General features: G+C 42.5%; 1 protein-coding gene across 1 annotated transcript in view; it reads left to right on the top strand.

Annotated features, from left to right (window-relative positions):
• The first annotated feature begins 8,342 nt into the window (after nt 1-8,342).
• The window catches only part of TMEM47 (transmembrane protein 47), a 71,818-nt gene continuing 63,804 nt past the window's right edge, over nt 8,343-16,356 (top strand). The window contains exon 1 of the mRNA XM_070943408.1: nt 8,343-8,683. Within this exon, the coding sequence (XP_070799509.1) occupies nt 8,458-8,683 (226 nt within the window). The 5' untranslated portion in view covers nt 8,343-8,457. The remainder of the gene's footprint in view (nt 8,684-16,356) is intronic.

Raw genomic sequence — 16,356 nt, 5'->3', positions numbered from 1 at the left:
GTGTTTGCAGTTTAGGCTTTGGGTTTAAGTAATAAACACCACCAATTAACATGGTTTCAGCAACAATATCTCCATCTTTAACTATGTAACTTGCTTTCTCAAGGTGGTGAACCTGGAACTTTAATGCTCTAGACAAGTGACTCTGAGTAAGCAAATTACTATTTGCTGTTGGTATATAATAAACATCAGAAATGAATGCATCGAGCTCTTCAACATAAACAGTTCCTTTTCCTTTGACCTGACAAGGATGATTTGAAAAAGAATAAAGTTCACGTGGTTCAGGTTCAGGCTCGTGCATCTCTGTAAAAAGTTCTTTTCTGTAAGTAACATGCAATGCTGCACCACTGTCCAAAGTCCACAGGAGTCGTCTGTCGTACTCTGGTTGAGGTTGTGGATCATTGGTTAAAGCCAATGTGGTGAGTGGAGCTTGTGGATCACGCCGGGGACCACGACGACCTTGTCTTCTGCCTCTGCCTCTGCCTCTGGAGTCTGTTCCTCTGGGCTGGTACATGACGGGAGCTGGAACTCGTTGGGGACAATCCTGGGTGGCATGTCCCACACGATTACAGATGTAGCATCTTGGCATCCTTGGAGCATAGGTCCTTCCTATGCTCCAAGGGGGCGCCTAGCTGGAGCTCTTGATGCGGGTGGTCCTCTCAAGTGTGGAGTGGCTAACATGAGTGCTTCTTCTTCAATTAAAAGTCTGCACACATTGTCCACTGTGCATTGAGCAATAGGCACTAGATTAATCTTTGTAATGGCATCTTTCCATTCATAATTCAATGAGTTAATAATAATGCTGATCATTTGAATATCATCAATATTATAGCCTCTTTGTCTCAATTCTCTTCTGATTTCTTTTAGTTTGGTCAAATGTGCTCCAATTTGTTCACCAGGTTTCAATCTCGAACCATGGAACTCAGACATGAGCAAACATGAAGATTCAATTGAAACAGGCCTGTAGCAATTTTCCAATTGGACCCAAATTTGTTGGGCTGTTGCATCAGGCAGAAAGGTAACCTGCAGTTCAGTATCCATGGACATCAATAATGTTGTGCAAGCTTTAGTCTCTAAGTCTCTTATTGCAGGAGTCCATGGCTGAGCAGGAGAATCATACAGTGAGTACCTTCTCTGCAAAGTAACAATCCAATCTCACTGACCCAGGCCTTATAATTCTGTCCTGACATCTTTAATTTCGACTCACCAGCTAGTGGAGCAACAGAATGTGCCTGGTGAGGAACATGCATTTGGTATGCTGGTTGTGCCGGTAAAAATACCTGTAGTATTTGCTGTGCTTGTTGTGCTGGAGTTGGACCAGGAATTGGCCCTGGTTGTACAGCTGGAGGCACCTGTGCATGCATTTGTGGTTGAGGCTGTTGCATTTGAGCTGCAATATTAACATGACCTGCTGGAGACGCAGTCATTTGCCTTTGCTGCATTAAGCGTTGTTGTGTTTCATCTATAAGGACACCAGCACCACCAGGGGGTGCTGAAAATTGAGCCTGTGGAGACACTTGTGGCATTGCAGCCTGAATATCTGAGTGAGTTAAAGACATCTCTAATAGAGCCTTCTGCAACAATTGTAATCGCTCTCTCAAGATGCGGTGCATTTCAGCTTGCTCTAATAAATTACTTTCGCCAGCAGATGGTGCTGCAACTTTAGTTTTAGGCAGCTCAGGTAATCTTTCTGCATATGTGGCATGATATGTAATTTGATCAGAGAGAACACCATGTGACAAATGTGACGTGTGCACAGCTCTCTGTTCTGGTTGGCCTGACACAAAATCCACCAGGGGGTGTGTCTTTGGCTCCAAAGGAGAAGGCAAAATGGCATTTTTAGAGATTTTAAAAGCACTAGACTTTCTCTTATCTTGCTCAAACATAGATAAAGCCATTTTTGCCTGGAATAGCTCATGTTCAAAAATTTTTATCAGATCACTATAGCTTTTTACAGTTAGTTCACGAAAGGAGAGATCGGAACTGCGCGGAGAATAATGAATTGTTTCTCTCTCTGCGTGGGGGTGAAAATGCTCGGCTGTTTGTAGAAAATCTGGCCATGCACCAAGCGTTACAAATTCAGAAGGTTCTGGGACGACTGTTTGAGAGCCTGCATAATTGGAAGGGGGTGTTACTGACCTCGGTCGCAGCACATTACCTTCAAAAGCAGCTCTGCCTTTATCTTCCTTCTGAACCCTTTGTAAGAGCATTTCGTCCATTTCTTCTCCTCCCACGGCTCCCTCTAGCCGGGTGGCTGAGGCGAGTGGCTGGAAACTTGAAAACCTCCTTTCTGCCTCCTCTTCATTGGAGAAATCAATCAAATCATTTACGAAGAGTGGTCTTAATTTCATTTTTCCTTTTTTCTTCTTGTTCGGCATCTTAGCAGACAATTAATCAGCGTTCCGCAGTTGCAAAAATAATCATCTGGCTAAACTAGCCTAGAGGTCTAATCAAAGTAACAAGCAAGGAAAAAGCCTTAAATCAACCGTCTGTCTGCTACCAGGTGTCAGGGTGCTAATTAATCCCATTCTGCTTTTGGGTAATCGCACCTTGATTTAGAGACGTGGATCGTGGCATTTTCCTTGTGTATACTTTTGCAAGAAAATAAACTCGAAGATATTTTTTCTAAGAATAAACTCATTTATTTGTTATAAAGAAAATAAAACATCTAATTATCTAAATAATTACATTTTTAAAAAAATTTTTATTATATTTTTATTGTTAAAGAATAACAGAAAGGAAAAAAAAAATTCAATACAAAAAATCAATAGTAAGGAAAGAAATTTTCTTTTCCCCCAACGTGCTATACAAATGGAAAGGAAGTTTTAGGAACTTGAAGTCTTCAATTCTTCCAGAAATCTCTTTGATAAGGTACTGGTGCCGATTCATCCAATCTCCCAAGTGCAAAATCCACAAATGGTTGCCAAGTGTTCCAAAAAACATTTTCTTTATATATACCGCTTCTAATTTTAATATCACAAGTCAATTTATCATTTAATGCAAATTTCCATGTTTCATTGTACCATTCTTCTAATTTTAAGTCAACATTTAATTTCCAATTTCTAGCAATTATAATTCTCCCCATTATAACCAAAATCCTCACCAATTCTCTTTCTCCAGTTGTTAATGTTGTTTCATTCAATATTAATAATATGGTTTCCAATTTCAATTTGACCCTCTTCTTAATTATTTCAAATATTTCATTTTCTATCCTAGACCAAAAAAGTTCAACCCCATTACATTTACACCACATATGAGCATATGTCCCGAGTTCCACTTTACATCTCCAACACATTTTATCCACTTTATTATCCATTTGAAAAAGTCTTATTGGGGTCAAATACCACTTCCAAATGACTTTATAGTTATGTTCTTTAATCCTTATTGATAATGTCCTCATTATTCTACTAACCCAGTTCATATTCCAATTTTGATCAGAAATTTCAATACCCAGTTCTTTTACCCAATTCTCTTTCATTACCCTTTGTGAATTATTATCAAAGTTAATAATTTTATAAATTTTACTAACTAATCCCTTTGGCCCAATTTCATCTTTTATTATTCGAAATGTTTTCAAATTCCGTTTCCTTTCTAGTAGAAATGCAAAGAAAGGAATGATGAGAGTAGAAAGTTTCTACTCTCATCATTCCTTTCTTTGCATTTCCTATTCCATTTATTCATTTGAATTCTTTCAAACCAATTAATGTTTAATTTTCCATAAATTTCCTCTTTCCTCATTTCATTTTCTATAAATTTCAACCATTCACTAATTGTTTCCACTTTCTCTTCTATTATGATCCCCTCTCTGTTACTATTTAATTTTATTGGGCAATTCTCTTTCAGTTTACCTAAATACAATGCATCTGGTATTGATTTTTTTGCTACTCTGTCCCAATTTTTAGTCAAACTATTTAACCAATAATTACAAATTTTAACCTTACCTTTAAAATTTTCCAAAAACCATTTGTAACCAAACTTCTTTATTTCCTTCATTTCCAAATTACCCCAAAGTTTAACATCTTCTTTTAAAATTTTTACTACTGTTTTTATATTAAATGCTCTATAATAGTTTAATAATTTTGGAATTCCTAAACCACCTTGTTTTTGGTTCTGATACCACATTTTCTTAATCAATCTTGGTTTTTTATCCCCATTACAAAATTTATCTAATGTTTTTTGATATACTTCAATGTCCTTCTCAGTTAAAAAAATCAAAAGCATCTTGAATAAAAAGTTAAATTTAGGAAGTAACATCATTTTACATAAAGCTACTCTACCAAACCAAGATAACTTAAGTTTTTTATATTTCCCAATTTTCTCTTCAATTTCTTTTATTACTATGTCATAATTTAGTTTCTTTAAATTTTTAATTTTAAGTGAAAGTATAATACCTAAATATCTTAAATTATCCTTTATCCTAATTCCAAATGGATTTTGTAATTTTTCTAATTTATTTTCCCTATCAATTTCCATTAATAATTCTGATTTTGCCCAATTTACTTTCAAACCAGTCATATCTTCAAATTCTTCCAAATGTATTTGAACTCTTTTTATATCATTTGTAATATTATTTAAAATGACAAGAGTGTCATCTGCATATAAATTAACTTTATATGCCTTTATAACCTATTAATTCTGAATCCTCTTCAATCAAAGTTATTAAAATTTCCATTGCTAATAAAAATAGGGTCGGAGACAGGGGACAACTCTGTCTTGTCCCTGCTTCCAAATTTATATCTTGTGTAAATATACCATTTACCTTCACTCTTGCCGTACCCCTCTGGTACAATTTGGAAATAATATGAATAAATTTATTACCAAATCCTAATGCAGAAATCATTTCTTTTATAGTATCCCATTGTATAGAATCAAAGGCTTTAAAAATATCCAAGGCAAGAATACCTATCTTATCACCATTATTCTCAGCAATATCAATAACATTTAATACTCTTCTAACTAAATCACACATATAACTCCCTTTAACAAAACCTACTTGATTATGGTTTATATATTTATCTATAAAATTATTCAATCTATTTGCTACAATTGCAGTAAATATCTTAGCATCTTGGTTAATCAAGGAAATGGGCTGATAGGTTTCAATTTTTTCTAAATCTTTACCTGGTTTCGGGATTAAGGATATAATTGTTCTATTCCAGGACATGGGAATATCATCTCCATGTAATATCTTATTATACAATTTCTGTAATTTTGGGATCAAAGTTTCTTTAAACTCTTTATAAAATTCTGCTGGTAACCCATCCTCACCTGGAGATTTTCCAAGTTTTAGCTTCTGAATCACATCTTTAATTTCCTCAGAGGTAATATCCTTTTCCATTTTTTCTTTATATTTATTATCAATTTTCTTCTGACCATATTTTTCTAAGAAATTTTTTAATTTACAATTATCAATTTCTTTTTAAAGATATAATTCTTGAAAAAACCTTTTAACAATTTCACATTTACATTTTGGCAACGTTCCTGCCGGCCACCTCTCTGTGGTCATTTCATTTCATTTTTTTTCATTTTTATTGAATTTGTATACCGCCCTACTCCCAAAGGACTCAGGGCGGTGAACAGCCATAAAAATAAAACATATAAATACAAAATTTAAAATAGAGATAAAACAAATTAAATAAATTTGGCTGAACCATATTTAAAACCCCAATAATTTAAAACCGAATTTAAAATTCCCATTTAAAAGCGGAGAAGTTTAAGTCAGGCCGGCTTGCTGGAATAGAAACGTCTTAAGCGTGCGACGGAAGGTACGCAGATCCGGAATCCTCCGTATCTCGGGGGGGAGCTCGTTCCAGATAGTAGGTGCCCCCACAGAGAAGGCTCTCCCCCTGGGGGCCGCCAGTCGACATTGTTTGGCCGACGGCACCCGGAGGAGCCCCTCTCTATGGGAGCGTACTGGTCGGTGGGAGGCTATTGGTGGTAGCAGGCGGTCCCGTAGATAACCAGGTCCTAAGCCATGGAGCGCTCTAAAGGTGATAACCAAAACCTTGAAGCGCACTCGGAAGACCACCGGGAGCCAGTGCAGCTCGCGCAGGAGGGGCGTTACATGGGAGCGCCACGTCGCTCCCATCACCACCCGCGCGGCCGCACTCTGCGCCAGTTGGAGCCTCCGGGTGCTCCTCAAGGGGAGCCCCATGTAGAGAGCGTTACAATAGTCCAGACGGGAGGTGACGAGGGCATGAGTGACCGTGCGTAACGAGTCCCGATCCAGAAAGGGACGCAACTGGTGAATCAGGCGAACCTGATGAAAAATCCTCCCGGTCACGGCCGTCAAGTGCTCTTCTAAAGACAGCCATGAATCCAGGAGGACACCCAAGTTGCGAGCCCTCTCCGTGGGGGCCAATGCTTCGCCCCCAATAGTCAGCGATGGCACCAGCTGACTATATCGGGACGTCGGAAACCATAGCCACTCGGTTTTGGATGGGTTGAGTCTGAGCCTGTTTCTCCCCATCCAGATCCATACGGCCTCCAGGCACCGGGACATCACTTCAAGGGCATCGTTGGGGTGGTCTGGGGTGGAGATGTACAGCTGGGTGTCGTCAGCGTACTGATGGTACTCCACCCCGAAACCACGGATGATCTCGCCCAGCGGCTTCACATAAATGTTGAACAAAAGGGGCGAGAGGACCGATCCTTGTGGCACCCCACATATAAGGGGCCTCGGGGTCGACCTCTGCCCCCCTGTCAACACAGACTGCGACCGGTCGGAGAGAAAGGAGGAGAACCACCGTAATACGGTGCCTCCCACCCCCAACCCTTCCAACCGGTGCAGCATGATACCATGGTCGATGGTATCAAAAGCCGCTGAGAGATCTAATAGGACCAGGATAGAGGAACAACCTCTATCCCGAGCCCTCCAGAGATCATCCACCAACGCGACCAATGCCGTTTCCGTGCTGTACCCAGGCCTGAAGCCCGACTGGAACGGGTCTAGATACGTCGTTTCATCCAGGTACCGGGGAAACTGTCGTGCCACCACACTCTCAACAACCTTCGCAACAAAGCGAAGGTTGGAGACTGGACGATAATTAGCCAATGTTGCCGGGTCCAGGGAAGGCTTCTTGAGGAGAGGTCTCACCACCGCCTCTTTCAAGGCAGCGGGAAAGACACCCTCACTCAATGAAGCATTTATAATCCCCTGGAGCCAGCCTCGCGTCACCTCCCGGGAAGCCAGCACTAACCAGGAGGGGCACGGGTCCAACAAACATGTGGTCGCATTCAGTCTACCCAGAATCCTGTCCACGTCCTCAGGGGTCACAGAGTCAAACTCATCCCAGATAACATTCTCAGGACCTGCCTCCGTCATCCCCCCTGGATCTACCCAGTCGGAGTCCAGATCTTCCCGAATCTGAGTGATTTTGTCATACAGATACTGAACAAAGTCCTCGGCTCAGGTCAGACTTCTTGGCAAGAGAACAAAGAAAAGTGTGAAGTAGAAAGAGTGAAAGAATGCGGACATGCGTAGTTAGCTTACTGATAAGAAGTTTGGCAAGCTACAGAAAGTCTTAAGAGTCCAAAAATATGAGCTCATCTGGTAAATACAAAAACACAGTGACACAAGGGGTGCGGTTCACGTGTGGGCCTTGGATCCCATGCATGCGGGGGACTTTGCTCCTTTGTGCGGCCTAGCTCCTGGCGGGCTGCACACTGGTGCCTTGGCCATGAACCAAGGATTGGTTTAAATCCTGCCTTAAATCATTTTGTGTGTCATGGAAAATAAAAAAGTCAGATAATGATATTAAGCTTGCACTCCATACTGACAAACACATGCTCTATTTTCAGATCTATTCTATGTAAAATTAATTTCAAGAATCTGACATTTATCAGAAGCACCAGATTAGCTTCCTTCCCTCTCCAGATGAGAGTTGCTTTCACAGAAGGTTGAACAGAATCCCCAGACTCAACTTCGGAAGCATGTGAAGTGCTTCTAAATCCACCAAGCTACATCTACTAGAAGAGCAGCACGGGGGAAAGTGAGCGACGCTTTCCTACGCGCTTTTACTTTCGCAGGACTCAACCGCAGCCAGGGATGCATTGCTGTCAAAAATTGGGGATTGGCCAAACGTCCTTGGGAAGGGATCGAGAAGGGAGCTTTTGGGAAGAAAAACGTATTTTCGCCATTCGAGGAAGATCCTGCTCGGGACTGCTATAAGTTTCTCACCTTTTTACCCCTGGAGGAAACCCTGAGAAGGACGTCCACCTCTCGAGGCCGTCCTCGTGTCATTCATCCCGCCCCTTCCCCAGAGGGGGAGGAAAGATGGGAGGAGTGATGTGGTGGGTCGAGCCGGGCGGCGCGATCCGCGAAGTAGCGACTAGAGAAAGAGGCCACCTCCTTTTCTGCCGCCACCGTCGCCGCACCTGATCGCCTGGGGCTGGTGGAGGAGAAGGCGCCCTCTTTCCTCTGGCTCCAGCAGGGCGCCAGGCTCCCCGAATCGTTTGCCCATGGCTTCAACCGGCAGTGGCGTGGAGGAGGTGCGCGTCTCAGTGTTGACCCCGCTCAAGCTGGTGGGGCTGGTATGCATCTTCCTGGCATTGTGCCTGGATCTGGGAGCCGTACTGAGCCCGGCCTGGGTGACGGCCGATCACCAATCTTATCTGTCCCTCTGGGAGTCCTGCAACAAACTCGGCAACCCGGAGACCTGGCGCTGCAAAACTACCTTGAACAGCGGTGAGAGAGACCCCGTTAAGTCCAGACTGCTTTGGGTGTTTCCCCATTCTTCCCCTCCGGCACCCCAAGCCCTAGCCTTCTTTCGGACCCCACCCAATGCAGCAGCGCTCCCCCTCCGACGCCTGGCCACGGTCACCTTTCCTGCTGCCGCTGCTCATAGCCCCGTAGCCCCACCCCGGCATCTTCGTTTTCTTCTTCCCCTCCCTTCTTCGCTTTTGCCTCTAATCCTTACCTCTGCGCTTGTCTTCCCCCAGGAATGATCCCCCACCCACGCGCTCTTCTCGCAATCTCTTTCTTCCCAAGGAGCTGTTCCTCCCACCTTTTAGCGCACGCCCAAGCTTTCCCCTGCTCGAATGGGCTTCCATAGCTCCGCTGGCTGTTATGACCCTCTGCAAGCTTCCTCTTTACCCCGCCATTCGGCTCCAGCGCTCGGTTGCCAGCCTTGCAAATTACCGGCGCAGCATCGCCTGTTTGGCAAGACCTTCTTCATTGGGCAGCCACTTTAGAATTAGGTCTGACTTTGACACGAACACACCTTTCTTGACATTATGGCTAAAGTCTTGGGATTCGAAGAATTCTTCTCTCGTCCCAGATTCTACATAGTATTCGCCCTTTATTTAATGATGCAATTACTTTATTTTTGTTTAAGTATTATTAAACAATCTTACCTTATTTCCTAACCAACTTCCCTAAACTCAATTTTCTATTCTAATCCTCTAGTGCTTCCTTCTGGATTTAGGCTTTCCATCTTCTTCCTATTTTTTCAGCAGTTCTCCCATCTTTGTAGCCCCAAGTGAAAGGGGAAAAACCCACATTTTTTTTAAAAAAGGATGCTTTTGGAAAACATCTGCTTTAATAGATTTAATATACCATATAATCTAATAATATAGCATATTCTCTTTGTCTCAGAAATAAAAATGTTGGAGAGATTTGGAGGAGAAGAATAAAGTTTACAAGTCCTTTATATCAGGTGATCACTTGAGATACTTCATTTGCATATTTAATTATGGATTGAGTATGAATCCTGTCTGATCAAGTGTGCAGGTGGTTGAAACAATATTTGGCTGTTGTTTCAATTCAGGTCAATGTTTGTACCTAGCACCTGTTTAACAATCCCTAAACCAACTGATGGCAAAGTTTTGGCATTCAGCTTCTTTATGTAGCCAACATAAAGTCACATTTGATGGCTTTTTTCTGTCCATGTATGACCTCTTCTATGCCTCATTTCTCAGTATTTTCTCTCTGTGTGTGTGTGTGTGTATGTGTGTGTGCATCTGTGTCTGTCTGTCTCTGTCTTTGTTGGCTGATTGGTATTTCTCTTATAGTATTTTCTCCAGGGCATCCATGGGTGGGGGGAGAAGTAGGGGATCTGTCCCAGTGTAAAATCTCTGCCGTTTCAAAGGGGAAGGTTGATTTCTTCTTCCCTTCAACCAAGTACATGGTTTGTTCAGTCTGTAAAACAGTAGTTTGGGTTGTTTTTAATTTTCCACTGTATATTACAATTTTCATAATTTTTGGAAATATTTAGAAGTTAAATTGTAACCCATATTTAGTAAGTTTAACTCATGAATTATCCTTAGGTCTCATTGTATTTCAAACCACATCATTATGCAATAAAATATGGGTTTCCTATTGGTCCAAATGTGTATCTTACATTTTGTTCTGGTACAAATGGAAATTCTTTGCATTGTTCTAAAGAACTTTGCTTGGAAACTATATTGGGAGTCATTTTCTTTTGTTTATACCTGTCATTAGTGCCTGAAACATTTGGTCTGAGATGTCTTTCTATTGGGTCCTTAAGAATATACATATATTTGAAAGAGGTATTACCTTGTACAGTTACTGGGGAGCCAACTTTGTATGAAAGGTTTTTTTTTTCTTTTCTTTCTTCTCTCTCTCTCCCTCACTCTCTTGCCCTAGCCTACCCCAACACTGAAATTTATGTAGGAATGTTAGCCCAGACATCTCCTTAGCAACAGGGTTTCTTTGCCCCATTTCTTTCTCTCCTAAATAATATCCCCTTGATTGCACAAAATTTTTCAAAAGAATTGGTTGCAAATGTTTGTGTGTGTGTGGGGAGGACTGAGTTTCAAATCTAGCATTCCTTTTCCATCCCCCATATTCTTTTCTTACCTTTAAATAAATTAGTAAAAGTTAAATAGTGATTAATAAGAGTGTTAAACATTTCCTAGCTGCTTCTGATAATCATCCACCTTTTTAGCTGAAGAACTGAAGGTGGTTGCTATGGGTAGTAGATACAATTATGGGCACATTCCAATTTTTCAGACTCTGAAATTCTCTTAAATTATATTGTGGAATGAGTGTACTTATTTTTATTTTGTTTTTAATGTATCCTAGGGTTTACAAGTTATTATGTTGAAGCTAATTGAATAAAATTGTTCATTGTATTTTGGCTGAAAGTCAGGCTTTGATAGTGCTCTGCACTCTGTGAATCTGCTCAGATCCACATGCATATACGCATATGCTCACCCTTCAAGGACAGTAAATCCTGTGTATGTATTGGTAAAGAGTCTTATTGTGCTTGGTGAGTAATGGTTCAGGTCCATTATGCTTCATTAGGTTAGTTTACATTGATGCTTATTCTTCATTATTACATCTTCTATTTTCTCATTCCCCTTCCTGCAAAGCCTATATTGCATATCAAACCTCTTTCCAGGAAGACATTGTAAGTTGTATAACAATTAGATATGCTGGAAAGGAGCAGAGATTTTCTGTGAAAATGCTTTTTAACTAAGGCACAGAAGCAAACAATATTGTGACTGGAAAAACAGAATGAACCAACCACAAGCACAAGGCACTACCTTAAAATATTTGCTTTGTTTTCTCTTGAAAAACAGCAGCACAAGGGATATTATCAAGGATAGGAATGCACTAGAGCCTGCTAAAGCATATCAAAGGTTTAATTGAAAAAAAAATTCCTCTTTTAATTAAACTTGAAGCCCTGATTGCTCACAGAGAGGACAGATCCATTGTTTTGAATCAAAATTGTCTTTGTTCAGGTTTGAAGTTCTCTAAGTAATACTCTGATCTTACAGGGGTTTTTTTTAATACAGACTGCACATCAATATATTTCTATTAATACAGAAGAGGTGATTGTGTATATGCTTTAGAAGTTTAGATGATTTAGTTAGACCAGTTATAGTTTATTTTCCTGAGAGTAAGAATGACCTATAGCTGGCACTGGTAGGTAGGAATATTTGTATCTTTTAATTCAGAACAACCCGTTGATACCTATGAACTATAACTGTAAACAAAAATCACTAATTAGGATTTGATGCAATTGAGAGCAGTAAGATTGGCCACAGGATCCATTCCTATGTTACAATTGAATGCCTGTACGTTTTCTTTTTTGCAGCATTTTAAATGTACATAATGTAGTCTGGGTAGCATAATTGTACAACACTGTTAAATCCTACGGTACAGAATCCTACATTTCTTAGTGATTCTTAGTGTCTTATATTATACATCAGCCATCCAAACTTTGATGTACCAAGAATAACTACAAGACTAAAGGTCTTTCCAAGAAATGTTTATTTTGGTGTAAACACATATAAAAAGTCTATGGTATACTAAACTGACAGCATAAAATATGCAACAATAATAATAAATAGTATAACTTTTTATAATACATTATTATTTGGAGTGGGCTACCTGGTGTGTTATTATGCAATGTTTATGCATCATTTAGATTTCTTGAAATACATTCCTTATTTTTTAGAAGTTGTACTGTGCAAACATATATTAATCAATACTTTAAATGTGGTATATAAAAAAAATCTTAGTTATTTTTGATTAATCATTGCAGCAATTATTTCTTTAAAATAGTGGAATGTGAAATATTGGTAGTCACTCTACATTGCTCTTTCCCACTTACTGTGAAAATCTTAAAGAATGTAAATTGAATTTCGTTAAGGTTGAAATATAATACCTAGGAATAACAAAGTTAATATATATATATATAAAAAAAAGCAACTGTCATATTTAATTTTAATTTTTATAGATTTCTTTTTAAAGCTTTCTAGAGCATAGCATGTGAGTATGTGCGCACACACATACATACAAATGCACAAACACACACACACACATTCACATATACATGCCTAAATCAATCAATTTGATGGTATGAAATATACTGTATGATGGTTTCTGCGCTGAAGGCCATGGACTGTAATCTATAATGCTGGTCTAGTGAGGTAGATTTTTCTCAGCTTCCCAGTCCAAGACTGAAGGAAAGTCAACAGCTCCAGTTTGTCCAGCCAGCTTCTTTATTTAAGGTAGGATTAGATTTTGGTATCTCTCCATTTCTAGTCCAACAAAGAACTGCCAAACTATTGGTTTTTGTTCTGAATTGAGAATGACGGATAAGAGACCAAGATAAGCAACACAGTTTATTCACAGCAACAAGCACAAGGGTTAAAATGTAACCTAACATCGGTCGTGCGCAGCCGCTATTTATATTGCAGCTGGGCTCGCACGGCCAATAAAACACTTTAAAACATTCACACCTCCCGCCGGCCGAGCTATCAGCTCAGCCAATCAGGAAGCCTCCGTTGCTGGGCGGCCGCTCATCAGATCGTAACACTCCTCCCCCTTTAGATAGTACAATAATCGTCCAGATAACCCGGGCGCCTACATATACGCCCGGACCGGCGCAAATCGCCGTCCAAGCGATCAGGGGCTGATGCCGTCTCCGGTACTTCCTGAGATGTCATAGACGGAGGTAGCTGGTCTGAAGACGGTGGAATATTTGATGATCGTGCAAGAACATCTACGGGTACCTCTGGCAATGAAGGAGCTGTAATTACAACAGGTGAACGTGAAGACCCCAACGACGGAGCCTCTAGAGTACTATCGTCCACCGGATCAGCCGTCGGAAGTGCACCAAACATATCCGGCTCCTCGTTACCCCGGGTCCGAGCCGTAATGCGACTCCTTAGCTGGTCTATATGGTGCCGCCAGGTCCGGCCATCCTCAAGTTCGACCCTGTAAGAACGGGGTCCCGTGACTAAAATAATATGTCCAGGAAGCCACAAAGGAGAACCCCCATAATTCCTGGCATAAACGCCATCACCAACCCCGAACACCCGGGGCCAGCTAGAGGAATCCACGGGTGCCTCAGGTGTATAGTCCGGATGTAGCCTATCTAACACAGTCCTTAGTTGCCGGCCCATAAGAAGTTCGGCCGGGCTACGATTGGATACCGGGCACGGGGTTGAGTGCTGCGCCAAAAGGTACCGCTCCACCTTGCCAATCACCGGGGCTGAAACGGGCCAAGGCGTCCTTGGCCGAGCAGACGGCCCTCTCCGCCCGGCCGTTACTGGACGGATGATATGGTGCCACTAAGGCGTGACGAATACCCAACCCCATCAAAAACATCTGAAACGCTGCTGAAACAAATTGGGGTCCATTGTCCGAGACAATTACATCGGGAAGTCCATGTGTGGCAAATATGTTACGGAGAGCCTTGCTCACAGCGTCCGATGTGGTTGATGCCATACAAACAACCTCCACCCATTTAGAATACGCATCAACCACGATTAAAAAAGTCTGGCCCTGAACTGGCCCTGCTAGATCTATATGCAGCCTGGACCACCGATTCCTGGGTATCTCCCATTCCCTAGGTGTGGCAGCCGGGGGCCCTGGCCGGGATGACTGACAAACTTGACACCTTGCTACCCAATCTATGATGGCCTGATCAAGCTTAGGCCACCAAACATAGCTACGGCCTAAAGCCTTCATTCTCTCGATACTGGGATGGCTATCGTGCAGCCGTTTCAGAATAGTTGGCCGCAATACAGGGGGAACCACCACTCGGCAGCCCCACAAAAGGCACCCCTGGGAAATAGAAAGCTCGTGTTGGCGGATGGAATATGGCTTAACCTCCGTGGGTAACGGCCTACGCGGCCATCCCCTACGCACCCAATCCATGACCTGTACAAGGATAGGGTCCTTAGTGGAGTGTTTAGCTACATCCGCAGCCGTCACAAGGGAAGGAACATCATCTATCAAAAGAACCAGCTGGTCCGGAACAGGATCCTCTACGGCCAAAGGAAGGGGGCAGCGGCTAAGGCCGTCCGCATTTCCCAAGGTGCTCCCGGGGCGATAAATTAACTGATAGTTATAGGCGGCCAAGAAAACAGACCACCGCGCCAAACGCGGGGAGATAATCTGGGGAGTAGGCTTATCTCCGGCCAGCAAGCCCAAAAGTGGCTTGTGGTCCGTAACTAATTGAAAGGAACGGCCGTAAATATAATCGTGGAACCGCTTTACGGCGGCCACGAGTGCCAACGCTTCTTTATCCAGTTGACTATAATTCCTCTCTGTCATCGGCAGAGTTCTGGAATAATAGGCAACTGGAGCTTCGGACCCATTGGGTAAAACATGATTCAGCACAGCGCCGATGCCATATGGGGAGGCATCGCAAACCACGGTGAGGGATATATGGTCACTATACTGGACCAGCACGGCATCAGAAGTAAGTAAATCTTTAACAGCCCTGAAAGCAGTAGCTTGGGCTTGCCCCCACTTCCAGGGGGCCGTTCTGTCCAATAGCCGATGGAGTGGTTCCGCCACAGACGCCTTATGCGGCAAAAATATGCTATAGAAATTAAGCAGGCCCAGAAAAGCCTGAAGCTCAGCCCTACATGATGGTGTTGGAGCGTTCTTTATGGCATCGACCTTAGAAGGTGTAGGATGAATGCCAAACTTATCAACAAGGAACCCTAAAAATTCGACCTGGGGAACGCCAAACTTACACTTAGATTTTTTAAGTTTCAGGCCCTTTTGTTGAAATCTGCGTAGCACCTGGCGAACACGTTCGACGAGATCGTGTTTGGTGGTAGCCGAGATCAAAACATCATCAAAATAAGGAACGACGCCAGGGATTCCCTGGAGCAACCGCTCCATAAGGCTCTGAAAAATGCCGGGAGCTACGCAGACCCCAAATTGTAATCGGCGGCACTTAAAAGCGCCCCGATGCGTGACAATTGTTTGGGCAGCGGCTGTGGCGTCATCAACAGGAAGCTGTTGATACGCCTGGGACATATCCAATTTAACAAAAATAGACCCTCGACCCAAAGAATGTAAGAGGTGTTGAACTACCGGGACCGGATACGGGTGGGCCTGCAAGGCCCGATTAAGGGTACACTTAAAGTCACCACAAATACGGATGGAACCATCCGGCTTAGTGGGGATAACAATAGGGGTCTCCCATCGAGAATGATCCGTAGGCTCAAGTACACCCTGAGCCAGCAACTTATCTATCTCCACATCCACCTTAGGGCGAAGGGCAAAAGGGACCCGTCGGGGCTTAAGGCGTATAGGTGGCACCTGGGGGTCTAAATTAAGAGATATGGGGGTACCCTTATATTTACCTAAGGTGCCGTCGAAAACCTCAGCGAACTCTGTTGTCAAGGTTTCGAAATCATCACTAGACGTGGTATGGATGCCGGCAATGGAAAGCCCCAACGCCCCGAACCAGTCTAAACCCAAAAGGCTAGGGAGCCTGCCCTTGACTACCAAAAGTGGGAGGGGACCTGCAAACTCCCCCCACCCCACCATAAACTGGCTGCAACCCAAAATGGGAATGCCATTTCCTTGGTAGTTGTGGAGACGAGTAGAACAGAGTTGCAAACGGTCACAAGCGAAGGACG

This window comes from Pituophis catenifer, unplaced genomic scaffold (assembly GCF_029215685.1).
Source record: "Pituophis catenifer annectens isolate HBS135680 unplaced genomic scaffold, rPitCat1.0.hap2 SCAF_4, whole genome shotgun sequence".
NCBI lineage: Eukaryota > Metazoa > Chordata > Lepidosauria > Squamata > Colubridae > Pituophis > Pituophis catenifer.
Note: the sequence above shows the minus strand (reverse complement) of the source record. Positions and strands in the feature narration are given on the sequence as shown.